Consider the following 15,985-nt stretch of genomic DNA (forward strand, 5'->3'; position numbering starts at 1 on the left):
TGAGAGCAATTGTTCACATTGTGTACCTTTATAGCTACAGTCTTATCTACATCTCAACAGAATAATGGCTACACCTTTACTACCCCCCCCCCCCTCCACCAAACCCCAAACGTTAACAGAACAATAAGGCCTCTGTAACACAGGTCACAGACTTTAAGGTGTTTGCGGTCCAGCAGTGGTATGTGAAATGAAAATGGAGTTAATTTTAAATATCAATTCTATGAATTCAGGCTGGACAAGTAACTTTCACAAGGTTGCAATGTGCAAATAAAAGCAAAGGTGACAGCTGTTTTTTTGTAAAATAAGTGGATGCAAGGGGGAAAAAGTGCATCCCCATGATAAATTGTGCTTGTTTCCGTGGCAACTGTTGAAAAGATCATTAGATTCAGAGAGTCAGAGGAGCTGCAGGAGGAATACAAGGGGTATTCTGCAATGATGAGGGTCTGCTAAGGTGGCCCCTGCTGCTTCAAATTCCTCAAGAGTTAGCTGAAATGCACACCTGCCGCGGAATCATCTTGCAGAGGAAAAACGTAAGGACTATCGGGACTTGGAGTCACATTTGATTTAGCTTTTCATGAAGTTAAGGTCAATTATTTGAGTGTTTGTATGAGCAGGCAATTAATTGGCCCTGTTGAAATGAGCTAATACATATTTGTAATCACTTGGAGGTGACATCACATCATAAGAAGTAGGCTAATCTATTAGCCCAGGAAATAAATGTACTATTGATATTTTATACATCTGTATTATGATCTGTTTTAATTGTTAGTGTGAAAGGCACTAGGAAATGTTTGAATGTTGTTATGTGTACCTGCAGGGATTGATGGAAATTAACTTTTGGCTATAATCTGGCATCTCTTCTTTTTGAGATCATTGTATTTTATGCACAGCCCTTGTTTAATAAAGATATAATAATAAAAATGTAGTCTAAGTTTTCCGGTCTGTTTTTCTTTTGGAGTATGCCCTAAAAGTTAAAGCTTTAAGTATGCATTTCTCCACTTCTCACATTATAAAAAGGCACTTTAATTTGGTAAAAGTGTGTAGGGCGGACTGCACTGTTTAAATGCCCTTTGTTCTGTCACGGTGTTTTTACTTTGGTCAGTGAGCTCTCCCTTTCCCAGTAGCGCGTCGACACATTGTTTCCGAGGATCCAAGAGGAAAAAGTCCATTGTTGTTGCGAAGTTTATAATCTGGGGATTTAAAGCACATCACATGCTCAGACTGAGCAGCGGGGCGCTCTACCACAACAGCAAACTACTGCAAAAATCCATGCTGCAGAGGGAACCATTCATCCCGAAAGGACCGAGAAATACTTTTTATTCGCACTGAAATGCCTGCGCACTTTTGGGGAGTTTAGGATCGCCGGAGAAGTGTATTTAAAGTAGTCCGAACATTTATTCTCTGGAGAAAGTGCCTGCATTTGAGGATAAAAGATGACGCTCCAGTACAGCCAGCGGTCACTCATAGTTCTGTCTCTACTGGGGATTTTATCGGCCATCATGTCTGTTTTATCGGTCATTTTGATTTTCCAGCTTCAGTCTCAACAGGCGGCAGTGAAGGAGTCTCCCCCGTCCACCTCTTGGTTGATCCCCGCTCCTATCTGGGCCGTCCTGCTGCCGGTGTCCACGGTGCTCTCCGCCCTGTCCCTCACCCTCCATCTGAGCTCAGTGGTGGTGTGTCTCCTCCACAGCTACTTTTCAACAGAGGTCTGCAGAGGAGAGCAGGACACCGAGAGGTATTTTAGCCTGTATATAACGCACCTCCTCTACCACAAAAAACCTGCTGAAGGCCCTGTCAGCCGCTTCACTCACTTGTTGTCCTGGTGATTATCCAAATGGTTCAGAAACAGATAGTTCCGGTCAGTTCTGAAAAGCACCTGTGTTCGCTTTTCAGCTAATTGCAATATTAATACACACCGAGAAAGTGACATTTATAGAATATCTGTGCACGTTTTTAAAGAAGAAATAACACAACTTGTATTTCTGTAACAAATACAAGTTGAATTTATAAGCAACTAACTCACCATTGCTCAATTCAGTTGGCTTGGTATTATGATTAGCTTTAGTGGGTAGTGGAAACGCGCCATTAGATTTCTAACTGTCATTGCCACTATGCTAAAGAGATATTAATTCAACTGTACTCATTTTTTAAGGTTTTTGTTCATGGTGTATATGGTTGACCATACACATTTAAATGCAAGGCTACGTTTGGTAAAACGTTTAAACATAAGGTATAGCAAATCAAAGGTAAACAGAGTCCAGCATTAAATAAGAAAATAGATGCATTAATCAAAAACATAACGCTTTAAGAAAGGTAATGATTAAAATGATAAAAGCTTTTATTTCATCATACGTAGGCTACTATTTGCTGTTATCTTATGTAGTGTTTACAACACTACTTAAACAAACATTTAATCTGTTTTGTATGAGTTTCTTTCTCTGCCCACACACTTTTCTTTAATTAATCTCCGTAAAACCCAGCAAGTTCTAGTTGACTACATTAAGTTTCATTAAAAGAAACACAGTTTCAGAAGTATAAAGGGCCTTCCTTATGTGTCAGAGTGAAGAGGCCTGTGCTACAATGTTGTTGGCCGACCCCCACCTCTCAAACCCTCTGAATCCCGTCTAAACAATGGCCTTCCTCTCATTATGCACCCAGCACACGGCTTCTGGCTGGCCCTTTCCCACGTCGCTTTATAAACCCAACATAACCCAGGACCTCCCTAACGACAGAGGGGACATTCCCAGAAAATGTGAATAATAATGAGCTTGTATAGCAACCAACCTAGATAATCAATAATCAAATATTATAGGACTTTTATATACATATATTTTAGGGGAGAAATAAAAAAGGACGGAGAGAAGTTGGATGGTTTTGCACAAAATGCATTGAATTGTATTAAAATAAAAGAGTTTAAAAGGAAAATGTTGCTATAAATGGTCTTCATTTACGAGCTGGTGATAAACATTGAACTTTTTTGTTTCAACAGAGCAGACTGGTTCCTTTTGGATAGCAGAGGTGTGCGACACGTGGCTATCGGACTCTTCTGCCTGGGGGTTTCTGTCTACTTGGCAGGTAACAATAAAAAGAGTGAAAAACAAGATGTTATTGTAGTTGTTTATTTTAAGGTTCCTTTTAAAAACATGGCAGTTTATATATTTAATCCTTAAATAAAGTTTACCTTGTAGCAGATTTTTGAGTTTAGCTTTTATAAATTTGCATGCATGGGATATCCTAGTTTTTGACAACAAATTCACAAAGACAAAAAAAGTAGTGACCAAAACATTGGCTGTGCTATGGGTTTTCAACAGCAGGGGCAGAACCAGCACGGATGCTTTCTCTCTGGTTTGTCCAGCGAGTCCACGAGAACAATGCATTCTTTGAGCAGCGTCCATGAATTAAGTGTTTTTAATGCTGAATCTGGCAGCGCTGTGGTGCCCTGTTCCACTGAGCGGCTTGTACTGGGGGGTCACTGGAGGCAGCCACTCCATTGTAATGAGGAGGTGTCGGCCTTCTGACCCCACTTTCAGCCTCAATCAAAAGGTAGTGGAGCAAGAGACTGTAGATGCAACACACCCAACTCAGGAAGTCACGTCACATCCCAGAGTTGTGCTTCTCTCCCCCTTCCTTTAGCATGCCTGAGTCCATAGTCCTTTTCCTGGAGATAAACATAGAACAACTCTAAGAATAGCTAACCTTTATATGACATTTCAACAACATTCAATACATTTTTCTTAAGCATCAAATTGCTGTGAAGTGGAGAAAGTAATGTGAAAATGAAGCCAAATTAAAGAAACTAGCAGCAGACCCAGATGCAGCTTAAAAGTTATTTTGTTTAAAATGATTTCACTCACAGATCAACATTGTTTGTGGTTATTAAATGTATCTGCTTTAAATAAATTCTCTATTTGTCTTCCATTTCAGCTATGTCCATCTTTATGCTCCTCATATTTGAAGTGGAGACAGGCATAGCGAGCGCTTGCGTTCTCTCATCGGGGATCCTAATCCTGCTGGTCGTTGTGATCCACTCTCTGGTGAAAGCTTCTCAGAGTGCCAAACACTACCACAGCGACCACCTCGGCACCCTCTACCAGAACGACCACAGAAGCAACATTGCACCTGTCTCCCGACCCTGCGAGCTTAAAATTGGTGTGGATAAACCGAGGATGCAACGCAGTCAGTCTCACATCCAGCATCAGATCGCCTACCCTCAATGTGGCAACCCAAGGCAGCAACAGTACCAGCAGGAGCATCAGTACTCCCCTGCTGGGGGCTTCCAGGGCCACGCTAGTGATAAAGACGGCTACAGCAGCAGTAGCAATTGTCCCCGAATGCACAGGACCCTGTCTACTGAGTCAGGTCTACTTCAGGCCCAGGCTAAACCCTGGAATGGGGTCAACAATGAGATGAGGAGTGTCCTTGCACGCAAGTCAGGGATTACTGCAAAAGACTCTACTCTTGTTTGAAACAAAGGAAGCTAAGCTTGTGGTTAAAGACACTGATGACCTTTAAGCATCAAAAGGGGACTGCTAGCAAGAGTGTGACTAACCCCTCGATTCCACCGGGTCCGTCTGCGTCGCGTAACGGCTGCGCCACGGTTTTGGTCCGGCCTCCTCCGGCGTCATACCCTACCGGTCGCGTTTCAGAAGCATTTCAGAAGCGGAGCGTCTTGCCTGCCGGCTTGCAGTTTTTGTTGATTTGGGCATATTTCCTGGACAGGCTACTTTGTACAGACAAAGTTAATAATAATTGTAATATCCCAGTTATAAACGACATGAATCAAAGATGTGTTGCTGTATTTTAGTGGTAAAAAAAAAATGCATTCATCATAATTATTCTATATATATAATTTACACAGTGCCTGTAAACCGGAGGAGAACGCTGGCATTTCTCCTCCTATTTGAAACACTACGGAGGGATAGGGTCTGCAAATTAGTTTATTTGGGGGATGGGCCGGATGCTGTCACCGGTCCACTTCCTGCCCGCCGCCTCTGCAACGCCTCGCGTCGAAAAATAGACTTGAATCCTATTTTGAGCGGAGCCCAGCGGCGAGACGCTTCTGGGCCGTAACACGGCGCGTCTGGTGGAATAGCACCCATTGACTAGAGTGGCCGCGATCCTTGCGGACGCCGCCGTAATGCGACGCAGACGGACCCGGTGGAATCTAGGGGTTAGAACTGTCAGTTTGTACCATTTGACACTCAGAATGCTGATCCTGAACATATCGGACTCAGTTGGAAAAAACATATAACATGTTCATTTGTATCAACTGATTTCTCCTGTTCTGATTTTTAACTTCACAAAAACTTTTTGAGCACACATTTTGTACAATGTGTAGTGCTTTATGTGAATGAGCTTGATTTAAATCTCATCATTGTTGCCCAAATATCAATCTGGCAAATGTATATCTTTCATTGTAATAATGTGAATACTTTATTCCACTGTATATGGTAGCCTTTGCCAAATATTTGTGCAGAGATGTTTCGTAATGCTTTGTTCAAAAATCAAAAATGGTTTCATATCAACTTTAAATTAAATGAATTTAGAGAAAAAGTGAGTGCTTGACACCCAAAATGAGATTAAAATATTGTGCACGAAAAAAACTTGTTGACTTTAAATGTCATTTAAAATGCACATTTTAATTATTTCTAAAAAAGAAAAGAAAATATGTAATATCATCCTGAATGTGATTACATCAAGTCTGGGGAAAACACTGACCTTGGACACCTCAGTCCAGAGGTCATGAGGAAGTGGGCGGGGCATGTGGAGGGACATCATGTAAGCTGCATGCAGGTGTCAATGGAACAAAAAAACAAATAAAACAGAAAACAAAAATGAAAAAATGATGTTCCCATTAACTACAAAATAGTTCAGAAGAGACCAGATAATTATTTTTGCAGTTATTGGGAAAATAAAATGGCAAGAACTGAACCAAAGTTGTATTAGCTGATGTTCCAAAAATACTAACGGTCATTATTATAGGATTATACAAAACAAAGGCAAACAAGGATTTGCATGAACAAAAAAAAAGTGTGATGTGGAACAAAGACTGAATCAAAAGGGGATACAACTCAAGAGTCACTAGTCATTTTACTCTCAAATTAGTCAATTGTGTTAAAGATATAGGGAAATATGAAAGTACAGTGACTGACAAGAGTATCTTTGACACTTTTAAAAGGTGTACAGCCAAAAAAGTTCTAAAATAATTATTATCTGAAAATAACTATGTCAATGCCTATTTTTAGTTTGGAAAGATTAACATGTTTACCTGTTCCTTGTCCAAATGATTGAAGAAGTAACCCTTGATTTGTACCCCTACACTTCAGACATTAATGTATCTCAGTCGGCATGTTCACTGCTGCCTCCTACCTGCGTCCTTGAGAGTTGCTAATCTGTTCCTTCATGTTAATGGCCTGACGAAGGAGGCCGTCAATGTTTTTGAAATACAAGCTGCTGTTCGTCATGCTCTTCACAGCACTGCAAAAACATAGAGATCAATAAAAGTGTTAACAGTCAAGACAAGAAGTCTGCGAATATGTAGGTCTATGCTTCTCCTCACCTGCATGCATACTCTACACTGTAAATAGCTCCTTGACTCTGCTCCTCCCAGCTCTGCATGTCAGTCTGTGTGAAACATGATAACAAAATACCAGCATCAAATATACAGGAAAAATATATAAGACGAGTTGGTACTGTCTAGAATTTGAAAGCAAATAACTTGTTTTAACACAAAACACAAAATCCATGATAGTACAAATCCAGGACTGGAGAGCTGAGTTCCCTACATCCAACTGATGCATTGTTTCGGCAGGTAAACAATGAATTATAGTAATACAGGTGGGAGGAAGTGAAGGTGTGGATAAGTTGTTTTACAATTTTTGGGGAGATCTTTGGTTTGACTTGGCAATATTTGTGTATCATACAAAAACTACTCCCAACCAACAGTCATAATTCAATGTTACCACAGTGTTAAATGTCTGATTTAAATAACAATGGTCTTTAATTAAATAGCAGACATACAGATAATGTCATCATAAAGAGAACAGGCGGAACACATTAGGGGACTGTGCTGTTTGCTGTGTTTCATAAGTCCATATGAAATAATAATAATGACATTTACATTTTTTGTTTCTTGATATAACAATATTTCTTCTTGCTAAATATACTTGAACACGAGAATTCTTTTAAAATATATTTGTGTTGACTTTAACTTTAATGTGGTAGCTGTTTAACATGTATTTTGCTTTCTGCAACAGTATAACAAAGCAGGTTGTTTACCTTGTGTTGCACCAGTTCGGGCAGGGACCTTCTGACGTGCTCCTGCAGTCTGTACAGAGCCACTGACGGCTCGTTAGCTAGCACGTACATGCTCTCCGTGAATTTATCACTAACTGCAGAATCAACAAAGTACAGACAAAAGCAGAGAATTCGGGACATAGGTTAGAAAAAGAGGAAAAAATTCAGCAGCACGGGAAATGGACAAATACGCGATGTACAACACTTGCATAGCATTAGCTTAACAGCTAATTTGAGCCAACAAGCGTTTACAAGGTAACAATGATGTAGGTTTATTTAATTGAAATTTACCTCGTCTCACTTTCAGTTGCATCTCCTGGTCCTCCATAATGCACGTAGTTAGACACAACAAAATGCAGATGTATGTCAGCTGATTCTCGCTTCTTCCGTATTTTTGTTGTCATGTGTCACACGACAATCTTCCGGACAGAAACATCGATCATCAACAGTCAGTTCTTCCTTCAAATAGCACAAACGGCAGGGATACGGAACACGATTAGATTCAAACCTTGATTCATTGTAAACTACGATTGTATAACTAGTTAATCAACTGAGCGAAAATATATATATCTCGGTACACTTCAATGGTCAGAAAGACCCATCGTGCGAGTGGAGATTATTCACTTTCAGTGTTCACAAAAGGAAGTTAGCGCGCATTAGACTGAGCCTCGATGTGGTGAGTGGACGGGGAAATTTGCTTTACAAAGTGATTTTTGCTACTTTTTCTTGTCTTGAGACCAGTGCAAAAATGTTTGGGTAGTTCATGATTTGTTTTTATTGCAGTGATCATGGAGGACAAAGGTGATGAAGAGGTTGCAGATGGCCAACATATTCGGTCATCAAACGCTTATGTCTCTCCTCCCGAGTCAACAGATGAGAGGTCCAATGGTATGTGTGTGTATTTGTATCTTTTAGCTTAGGTTTCCTATCTGTGGTGACTTTATTGATACATGTCTGTATAGCATCTGTCCCCTGACGTTTGTAGTCTTAAAATAATAAATAGCAGTGACACAGACATGACTGTAGTTGATCTGCTTGGGCCAGTGTCTCCAGAAATCATGGATGTGGATGAAGAGTCCATACATCCCACCACTCTGACTAACAAGCAGCGTGGGAATGAGGTTACAGTCCGCCCTGCAACATTGGACTGTAAGTAGGATGCTTGTTGGGCAAAGTGCTTATACAATTTGTTGGAATCATGGTATTTTTATTGTCTTTAGCAGATTAAGTTATTCATATTTTATTCCCCTCAGCTCTGTCTATACATCAGTTGGCAGCTCAAGGCGATGTTTCACAGGTGGCTGCACACCTGAGTAAAGGTGAGAATTCTGGCTGTCACTAAGCAGTTATACATCATGTTTATTTTGCCTGCCAGTAAGTTGTACAAAGATTCCCACTGATCGGCAGTGACTGGTTTTTATTTTGCAGACAGTTCACTGCTAAGTCAACAGGATGAACGGGGCTTCACGCCTCTCATGTGGGCAGTAGCGTTTGGAGAGAAAGCTGTGGTGGATTTCCTATTGGAAAAGGTTAGAAGTAAGCGACTGCAGTCCATAAAGACGTGCACATATTATCAAGACTAAATGCACCATCTTACCCTGTGTTTTGGGGATTTTTTGTTCTAGGGTGCAGACCCCAAAACCATTGCGAAGGAGCGAGAGAGCGCCCTGACCCTGGCCAGCTCCGGGGGTTACGTGGACATTGTGGACTCTCTTCTCAGACATGGAGTAGACATTAACACATTTGACTGGGTACATCATCACTTTCTTTATGTCTGGCATTTCATCACAAGTTCACAAGATGTATGTCTTATGGCAAGCAACACACATGTATTAAGATGGATACAACATATTTAAAGGAAAATATAACTAGAATGGGATAGTTTCTCTTTTTAATGAATTCTTGTTTTTTTTAACAGAATGGGGGAACTCCTCTACTTTATGCTGTGCGAGGGAACCACATCAAATGTGTAGAGTCACTCCTAGGTACATTGCATGTTTATTATGTAGAGCCATGATTGTGGAAACATCTGTTTGAATGTTGTTGGTCGAACGCACGTAAGTCGCTTTGGATAAAAGCGTCAGCTAAATGCAATGTAATGTAATGAATGCTTAATAATTACCCTTACTCTCTTTTTAAGCCAAAGGCGCAGACATGACCATCGAGTCTGACTCTGGGTACAGTCCAATGGCCTTAGCTGTTGCCCTTGGACACACAAAGAGTATGTATTGTGTTTTTAAATCTAACAAATATATATTTTTTAAAGGTTACCGTCAAACATTTTTTATTTTGTTTTCTAGTTCAGAAAGTGTTGGAGGACCATATTCTGAAGCTGTACACACCACCTACATGACAAGAATAAAAAAACGGTCGGACGCTGTTTATCTCAGATCTACTAACAGCTCTTCAGAGACATTACCATCATTTGCTATTTTATACCTATTGTTTATTCCATTTGTATGCATTACATTGTTCATCTACTATGTACAAACAAGGACTAAATGCTTTGTTTTGCAGCAGATTTTATTTTTGTTTGGCTGAAGCACAGCAATGAACAAGTTTTAATAAAAACATATTTTTATACTGTGTTCCACTGGTCTGAGGCTTCAATTCAAAGGCACGATATAAGTAGAAAAAAAGCACCATTACAATATATTAGGAGAACAAAATACCCATTCAATCTGCAATTAAAGCTCAGAGTCAGAGTCAGTGCCAAGCCTTTTGTGTTTCAGTAATGAAGAGCGAAATGGCTCGACAGGTCCCAGAAATAGTCCATACCAAAAAAGGCCACTTTCACATCAGTTCATGAGGTGGCAGAACAGATGACATGTCTCCCAAGTGCCTCCACACCATGCAGCACTTTACTCAGGAGCCCCCTCCTCTCTCACGAGAGGCCTTCAAAAAATGGTCATGAGGTTTTCCCCCCCAGGATGTCTAAGGAATAAACAATAATCCTCCCAAAAAAGTCGGCACTATTCTCAAACATTATTTTTACTTTGTCCACAGCAGGGGCCTCCTGTATGGGAAAGATGTGGGTGTGGAGTTAAGAAAAAGATAAGCATAGTGAAAGGCATAGCCAGGAAAATATTGTCTGATGCTTATTATGAACCATGTAGAACAGTAAAAGGAAACACTGTGTAAGAGTGACAGATACAGCCAAGCTGCTGTAACTGAATGAATGTTTGAATGAATTAAATTCCAATTCCATATATTTCTGATACAGTGGCTTTTTCATGTTATATTTGTGGGAAACATCCTCATTTGTCATTATTATAATTAATGCAATGAATGATGTTTTGTAGAAAATGTAGGTTAACTATATCTAAAACATTTAGCATGGAATATTTCAAGAAACTACAGGGCTACCATCTAATGCTGCACAGTAATACTGAAGGATATCTGGAGAGAGTTGTCGTCCTCTGGATACAAATCGCAGATCTGGGTAAAGGCTCCATCTTTCGGGCAACCTGTTGTAAGAAAAAGTGGAAAATAATGTACCTTATCTTGTTACACCTTAGATCAGGGGTCGGCAACCCCTCTGCTCTGGCTCCCTTGAGCTTAGACAAAAATAAGAAGGAAATAAAATAAAATATTTGTAGGACTATTTATATTTTGTTACACGGTTGAAAATGTTTTGTATCTTGTATTTTGACACATAAATAAAAAACAAAACGGTTTTAATTAGGTCAACTCAAATATGCGTCATATCCTGCTACGGTCCCGCGCAAGCGCCTTTTCTTGCAGGCGAATAACCTGACTTTATAAGCAATCAAGCTATCAAATATGTTTTGCGGCTCCAGACAAAAAAAAAATTGATGGAAAAGGGGGCAAAATGGCTCTTTCGGTCAAAAAGGTTGCAGACCCCTGCCTTAGATCTTGTCTGTAAAATGAAACACATGAGAACACTTAAGCAAGTATGGATAAGTAAACAATTTGTGACCAGGCTTAAAGTTAGAATATTTTATCTCTGAGTTTTACCGTGTAGTCTGCATGTCTTGGCAGAGAAGCCTCCCTGGAACTGGACCTTTAACTCTGACACTTTGACAGATTGAGGGAACTCCAGAGACACCCACTGACAGTCACCCTGTCAAAGAGAAGATGTGAATGACTCTCTCAGACATACGTACAGTAGAACAATCACTTTCTGTGAGAAGTCTTAAAGAATATTTGTTTATTGTTATTTGATATGAATTGTTAGTAGTTTGGAATACCTAGTGTTATTGCTTACATTGGAAAACCCACTAAACAGATGTGACTTTGTTCGTTTTTTGTATAGCCTAAACCAGTTTGCCCCACACAAATTATGAGAGGCCAGGGGGATATTTAGGGCTTAGCAAGGACCACTTTTTATACTACTACTACTACTACTACTACTGTAGTATCCCACAATGAATGCAATGCAGGAAAAGGAGGTAAAGTAAAAAAAACTAAAGAAAACATTATTTTTTTCTTAAAGTGTTTACAGCTATAATATAAGAATATAAAGTACATATACAGTATATGCAATACGTTTTTTTTCATGCTACTGGGACACATATGCAAATGTACCTGGTCTGAGTTCCAGCACGTCTCTTCGTTGCAGTCAAACATGTACTTCTTTCCATACTGCTTCACATCTCTGTTTAAAACTGTACTCACCCTGAAATGACAACAACACTAGCCAACAGGAGGGTGACATACAGCAGAACATGTGGCATTATCTAGGATGGTTGAATTAGCGTGGTATTTATTTAAGTTAATGAGAGACAGCCTTACATATAAGTCCATTGGTTATCTTTAAAGTAATAAACACGATTCATTTACAGTTGTAATTTACCTGCTTTGAGTTTCGCTGCAAATCAATGAAGATGCCATGTCGAATTTTAAAATCACAAACTACCGTAAAGCGATGTTTGTTTGTTTTTGCGACAGTGACGTCAATGGGTAGCTTTTCCTTTTCCCGCCACAAGATGGCAGTCACGTTTCGTCCACGAATGCACAAACTTTGAATGGAATTTCTGCTTCTCTGCTGCTGACCTAAATGAAGGTAAGACATTAGAGGCTTCTCAATACTCAAATTTCCCCTCCTCGACTCCTCGACTCCTCGGTCCTCCGGTAGTGACCCGGAAATGAATTTCAGCGCGCCATTTTGAAGGACGTCTCATTTCTCTAAATGCACACCGAGGACCGAGGATCGAGCATCGAGGAGGCTCTCTGGAGGAGCTATAACCGAGGAGACACTGATGGTTCCTCCACGGCTCCTCCGCGGATGCATTTCCGGGAACGGTGGAGGCGTGACGCACGGCCGGACTTATCTCAGCCAATGACAGCTCTGCATGCATCCCCTGGATATTATTTGAGAACCTGCTCTCATCGCAACGCGATGTTTACAGTGAGAACAGCTGTGAGGTCCTGCAGAAAGCAGAGCAGTGTGTAAAATATATATCACTCAGTATAACAGGCCTACTCTCTTTATTTGCTTTAGTTTAGTAGATATCTACAAAGAGTCCATATTTTTCTAAAACCATTTAGTGCTTCACATAATAAAATACACAACGGCTGTAGCCTGATTATGCTTTAGCAGCTGTAGGTGTGTGTGGTACAGTATGTAGGTGTGTGTTGTACAGTGTGTAGGTGTGTGTTGTACAGTGTGTAGGTGTGTGTTGTACAGTGTGTAGGTGTGTGTTGTACAGTGTGTAGGTGCGTGTGTTGTACAGTGTGTTGTACAGTGTGTAGGTGCGTGTGTTGTACAGTGTGTAGGTGCGTGTGTTGTACAGTGTGTAGGTGTGTGTGTGTTGTACAGTGTGTAGGTGTGTGTTGTACAGTGCGCAGATGCCGCGGACAGACGGGTCTCAGTTGGTTTGATGTCCTTACTTTTAATACTTGCAAATACAACTTTTGGCCCGTAATTTCAATTCCCCATTTCAGCGACCAGAGAGAGGGGGGGGGGATATATCCAGTCTCTGACTGTGTTACGTTATTATGAGAGTGCTCTCATACTTTAAATTGTATATATTTATATAAATATATTTGTGTGTGTGTGTCCGCATCTGTAGCCTGGTATTGTCTCATTATACCGCACTCTCAATGAATTCAAATAAAATATGTGGGGGAACAATGTTCAGCTGATCTAACAGAGATTATAAAATATGACAAAACACTCGACAGCTGATGCAGCTGTTGCCACGTCATAATGAACGGACGTCGCTTTAATATGACCGCTCAGAGGAGAGGAGTTCTCATTTCTTTAAACGTCTGCTGCTTCCCCTCCTCTCTCCTCGGTTCCCCTCCTCGGTCCTCCGCTCGCATCTCCTGTGGGCGGGTCTAAGTCTCGAGGAGGGGAGTCGAGGAGGGGAGTCGAGGAGGGGACATTTGAGTATTGAGAAGCCTCTATTTTCTTGATTTATAACCTTTTCACCGTTTACGAAAGACAGAGCTTGGATTGTGGGGGGAACACCACATGTGATAAATAAACTCCAGCGTATCCAGAGTGACGCAGACACAGTACTTAGCAAAAACAAAATGTTTGGACACATGGGTCCTATTTTAACTTCTCTTCACTGGCTCCCATCAAAACCACATCTATAAATGGCTTATCTCTACTTTGTTAAAATGCTCAGTGAACTCATGAAATCTTCCACAAACTGACTACAACACTGTCCTCTTTTCAAAAACAGACTAAAACATAGTTCCCTTTGCAAGCTTTCAGTTAGCTTTTAACAGTAGTTGAAGATTCAGGTATGTTTCTTACTTAGTAAAAGTAGTAGCCCTTATACCACCTTTTATAATTATTCTGTTACAAGTAAAAGTCCTTCATTCATGATGTACTTAAGTTAAAGTTGAAACGCATTAGCATCAACATAGATTTAATGTGGTCATTGTGCAGAATTGTCCATTATGAATGACATTGGTGTATTTGTCATCATCACAATGTTGCAGGATTTATTTTTTACTAGATTAGTCTACTGTTGGCTAGCTTGTGAAAAAAGGGATCTATAAAAGGCTTATCTTTAGACATAATTTGTTGATTGTAAATTGTATTGCTAATCTCAATCTTAGATAGATAGCATTTTTTTTTAGATAGGAACTTTGATGTCAATTAACTAAAGCTAAGCATAGCATGCTATACAAAGTACAATATCACCCTCTGAAATGTAGAGGAGTAGATAGGACCTGGGAATACTTAAATCAAGTTAAATTACTCGAGTAAATACAGTCAGCCACATTCTACCATCGGTTTGTGTGTTGTCTAAAAGGTTAAACTATTATACTATTATTCCCGTTTTAATGATAGCACTAACAACATCATACCTCTTTATTTGTTTCCCTTTTCTGTAATAATGTATATTAAATTATTTTACATGTTTATATAGACTATCTTATGCATCATTTATGTTATCATGTTATGTTTTTGATTTGTCATGTATGATTTTTGCCTATTTTCTGGTATTCTGAAGCACAAAAATAAACTTGACTTAACTTAACTAAGGTCCTGCCAGCTCAAAATGAATAATTAAGAGCATAATACATTCAACATTGGCCCTTGCACATCTGTTTGCCCAATAGTCTGGCCATAAGAGGCTACGTGCTGTTCCCCTTCATATTTGTACCTGCATGTCTCACTGTGTCTAGGAGACTCAAAGGTCAAAGAATCGATTAGGAAGAGAGGACTAGCTTACAGATACTGCTTGGCCTCAAAAGAAGGGGATCGATCAGCTAACCAATAACAACCGTTAGATCTAAACATAAAGAATATAGGAAAGATATCTTTAAATACTACATCTGTGTTAAGCTAGAGCTGTGAGGTGAACGATTTTATTGATTCACAGCAAATTGGATAATCCCATTAAAGCGCCAATACCAGTGTGAGCTTTAATGTTTTGTTGTCTCTCTCATAACCACGGGAGCAAGTGTGTGTGTGTGTGTGTGTGTGTGTGTGTGTGTGTGTGTGTGTGTGTGTGTGTGTGTGTGTGTGTGTGTGTGTGTGTGTGTGTGTGTGTGTGTGTGTGTGTGTGTGTGTGTGTGTGTGTGTGTGTGTGTGTGTGTGTGTGGCTTATTAGAGATGGAGGACTCCTGCTGGGGTTTTGTCACAGTGCGCCCCTCACTGCAGATAATCAATAGGTCTGAAATACAAAACCTGATGAAACCCAGCCTCCGTGAAAATTGCACAAGGGATGACTGGATTTTAAGGTTTGGACACACATATACCCCCTTACCCATTCTACATCAGCACCGCACTCACACACACTTTGACTTTGTGAGCCTTGCACTTATATTACGATGATGGTTTATACTACAGGGTTGGTTTTACAGTCACCTGTCAAGTGAGATTGAGTATAAACTGTGATTTAAAGCAGCTGTAATATTTCCATAACTATGAATGAACCTGATGTAAATCATTGGGATTTTTGTAGTGTCGTTAACCCTGGCACAACAATTAATTTTCCAAGTGCTAAGAATCTGGCATGTGCCCAGCATACTCATGTTGTGGTTATGGGTATAAAATGCCAGCGCCATTTTGGTCCCATACGTTTTACCCATGTGGGCTGCTAATCAGCTCAAGGTGGGCTGCCATGGATTCATACAAAAAACCCTCATGGGCTCTTTTTGTGTCAAATATCGAAACAGTTTGCCAGGTAACTAGTGGAGACTCCAGGAAGTAACTGCATCCACCTGAGATACATTCTGGCCAAGTAACAAAATCACAACT

At 40.2% G+C, this 15,985-nt stretch overlaps 4 protein-coding genes across 6 annotated transcripts; 2 read left to right on the plus strand and 2 right to left on the minus strand.

Moving 5' to 3' along the window:
* The first annotated feature begins 482 nt into the window (after positions 1-482).
* On the plus strand, positions 483-5,706 carry tmem221 (transmembrane protein 221). 2 transcript variants are annotated; one of them, XM_034081188.2, is made up of 4 exons: positions 483-530; positions 1,539-1,735; positions 2,990-3,075; positions 3,925-5,706. In XM_034081188.2, the coding sequence occupies exons 1-4, from the start codon at positions 492-494 to the stop codon at positions 4,464-4,466; spliced, it is 864 nt and encodes a 287-aa protein (XP_033937079.1). In that variant the 5' UTR covers positions 483-491; the 3' UTR covers positions 4,467-5,706. The 2 variants fall into 2 exon arrangements, with proteins under 2 accessions (XP_033937079.1, XP_033937078.1); XM_034081187.2 differs by lacking the exon at positions 483-530 and having other exon boundaries at positions 1,113-1,735.
* Positions 3,104-7,711, minus strand: borcs8 (BLOC-1 related complex subunit 8). Of its 2 annotated transcripts, XM_034081192.2 has the most exons (6): positions 7,588-7,711; positions 7,279-7,391; positions 6,560-6,624; positions 6,370-6,477; positions 5,719-5,783; positions 3,569-3,658 (listed from the first exon to the last, which is right to left on the minus strand). In XM_034081192.2, exons 1-5 carry the CDS (start codon positions 7,622-7,624, stop codon positions 5,741-5,743), a joined length of 366 nt encoding a protein of 121 aa, XP_033937083.1. In that variant the 5' UTR covers positions 7,625-7,711; the 3' UTR covers positions 3,569-3,658; positions 5,719-5,740. The 2 variants fall into 2 exon arrangements, with proteins under 2 accessions (XP_033937082.1, XP_033937083.1); XM_034081191.2 differs by lacking the exon at positions 5,719-5,783 and having other exon boundaries at positions 3,104-3,658.
* Positions 7,712-7,735: 24 nt separating this feature from the next.
* On the plus strand, positions 7,736-9,884 carry rfxank (regulatory factor X-associated ankyrin-containing protein). Its single transcript, XM_034081189.2, has 9 exons — positions 7,736-7,972; positions 8,080-8,184; positions 8,341-8,445; positions 8,550-8,615; positions 8,725-8,825; positions 8,922-9,047; positions 9,215-9,281; positions 9,437-9,517; positions 9,597-9,884. The coding sequence occupies exons 2-9, from the start codon at positions 8,085-8,087 to the stop codon at positions 9,647-9,649; spliced, it is 699 nt and encodes a 232-aa protein (XP_033937080.1). The 5' UTR covers positions 7,736-7,972; positions 8,080-8,084; the 3' UTR covers positions 9,650-9,884.
* Positions 9,885-10,203: 319 nt separating this feature from the next.
* Positions 10,204-12,554, minus strand: nr2c2ap (nuclear receptor 2C2-associated protein). Its single transcript, XM_071202844.1, has 4 exons — positions 12,113-12,554; positions 11,845-11,935; positions 11,275-11,380; positions 10,204-10,763 (listed from the first exon to the last, which is right to left on the minus strand). Exons 1-4 carry the CDS (start codon positions 12,148-12,150, stop codon positions 10,666-10,668), a joined length of 333 nt encoding a protein of 110 aa, XP_071058945.1. The 5' UTR covers positions 12,151-12,554; the 3' UTR covers positions 10,204-10,665.
* Between the last annotated feature and the right edge of the window lie 3,431 nt (positions 12,555-15,985).

The sequence above is a fragment of the Pseudochaenichthys georgianus genome, chromosome 4 (genome assembly GCF_902827115.2).
Source record: "Pseudochaenichthys georgianus chromosome 4, fPseGeo1.2, whole genome shotgun sequence".
Lineage (NCBI taxonomy): Eukaryota > Metazoa > Chordata > Actinopteri > Perciformes > Channichthyidae > Pseudochaenichthys > Pseudochaenichthys georgianus.

What these genes read in the sequence shown, in the direction of transcription:
- borcs8 (XM_034081191.2), bottom strand. Translation starts at nt 7,624, where the DNA reads ATGGAGGACCAGGAGATGCAACTGAAAGTGAGACGAG. An exon ending in GCAACTGAAAGTGAGACGAG is followed by an intron (nt 7,392 to 7,587) that starts GTAAATTTCAAT and finishes TTGATTCTGCAG; the next exon opens with TTAGTGATAAATTCACGGAG. An exon ending in AGTGTAGAGTATGCATGCAG is followed by an intron (nt 6,478 to 6,559) that starts GTGAGGAGAAGC and finishes ATGTTTTTGCAG; the next exon opens with TGCTGTGAAGAGCATGACGA.
- tmem221 (XM_034081187.2), top strand. Translation starts at nt 1,434, where the DNA reads ATGACGCTCCAGTACAGCCAGCGGTCACTCATAGTTCTGTCTCTACTG. An exon ending in GGAGAGCAGGACACCGAGAG is followed by an intron (nt 1,736 to 2,989) that starts GTATTTTAGCCT and finishes TTGTTTCAACAG; the next exon opens with AGCAGACTGGTTCCTTTTGG. An exon ending in GGTTTCTGTCTACTTGGCAG is followed by an intron (nt 3,076 to 3,924) that starts GTAACAATAAAA and finishes CTTCCATTTCAG; the next exon opens with CTATGTCCATCTTTATGCTC.
- rfxank (XM_034081189.2), top strand. Translation starts at nt 8,085, where the DNA reads ATGGAGGACAAAGGTGATGAAGAGGTTGCAGATGGCCAACATATTCGG. An exon ending in AACAGATGAGAGGTCCAATG is followed by an intron (nt 8,185 to 8,340) that starts GTATGTGTGTGT and finishes TGCTTGGGCCAG; the next exon opens with TGTCTCCAGAAATCATGGAT. An exon ending in CCGCCCTGCAACATTGGACT is followed by an intron (nt 8,446 to 8,549) that starts GTAAGTAGGATG and finishes TATTCCCCTCAG; the next exon opens with CTCTGTCTATACATCAGTTG.
- nr2c2ap (XM_071202844.1), bottom strand. Translation starts at nt 12,150, where the DNA reads ATGGCATCTTCATTGATTTGCAGCGAAACTCAAAGCAG. An exon ending in CGTGCTGGAACTCAGACCAG is followed by an intron (nt 11,381 to 11,844) that starts GTACATTTGCAT and finishes TCTCTTTGACAG; the next exon opens with GGTGACTGTCAGTGGGTGTC. An exon ending in CAAGACATGCAGACTACACG is followed by an intron (nt 10,764 to 11,274) that starts GTAAAACTCAGA and finishes TTCTTACAACAG; the next exon opens with GTTGCCCGAAAGATGGAGCC.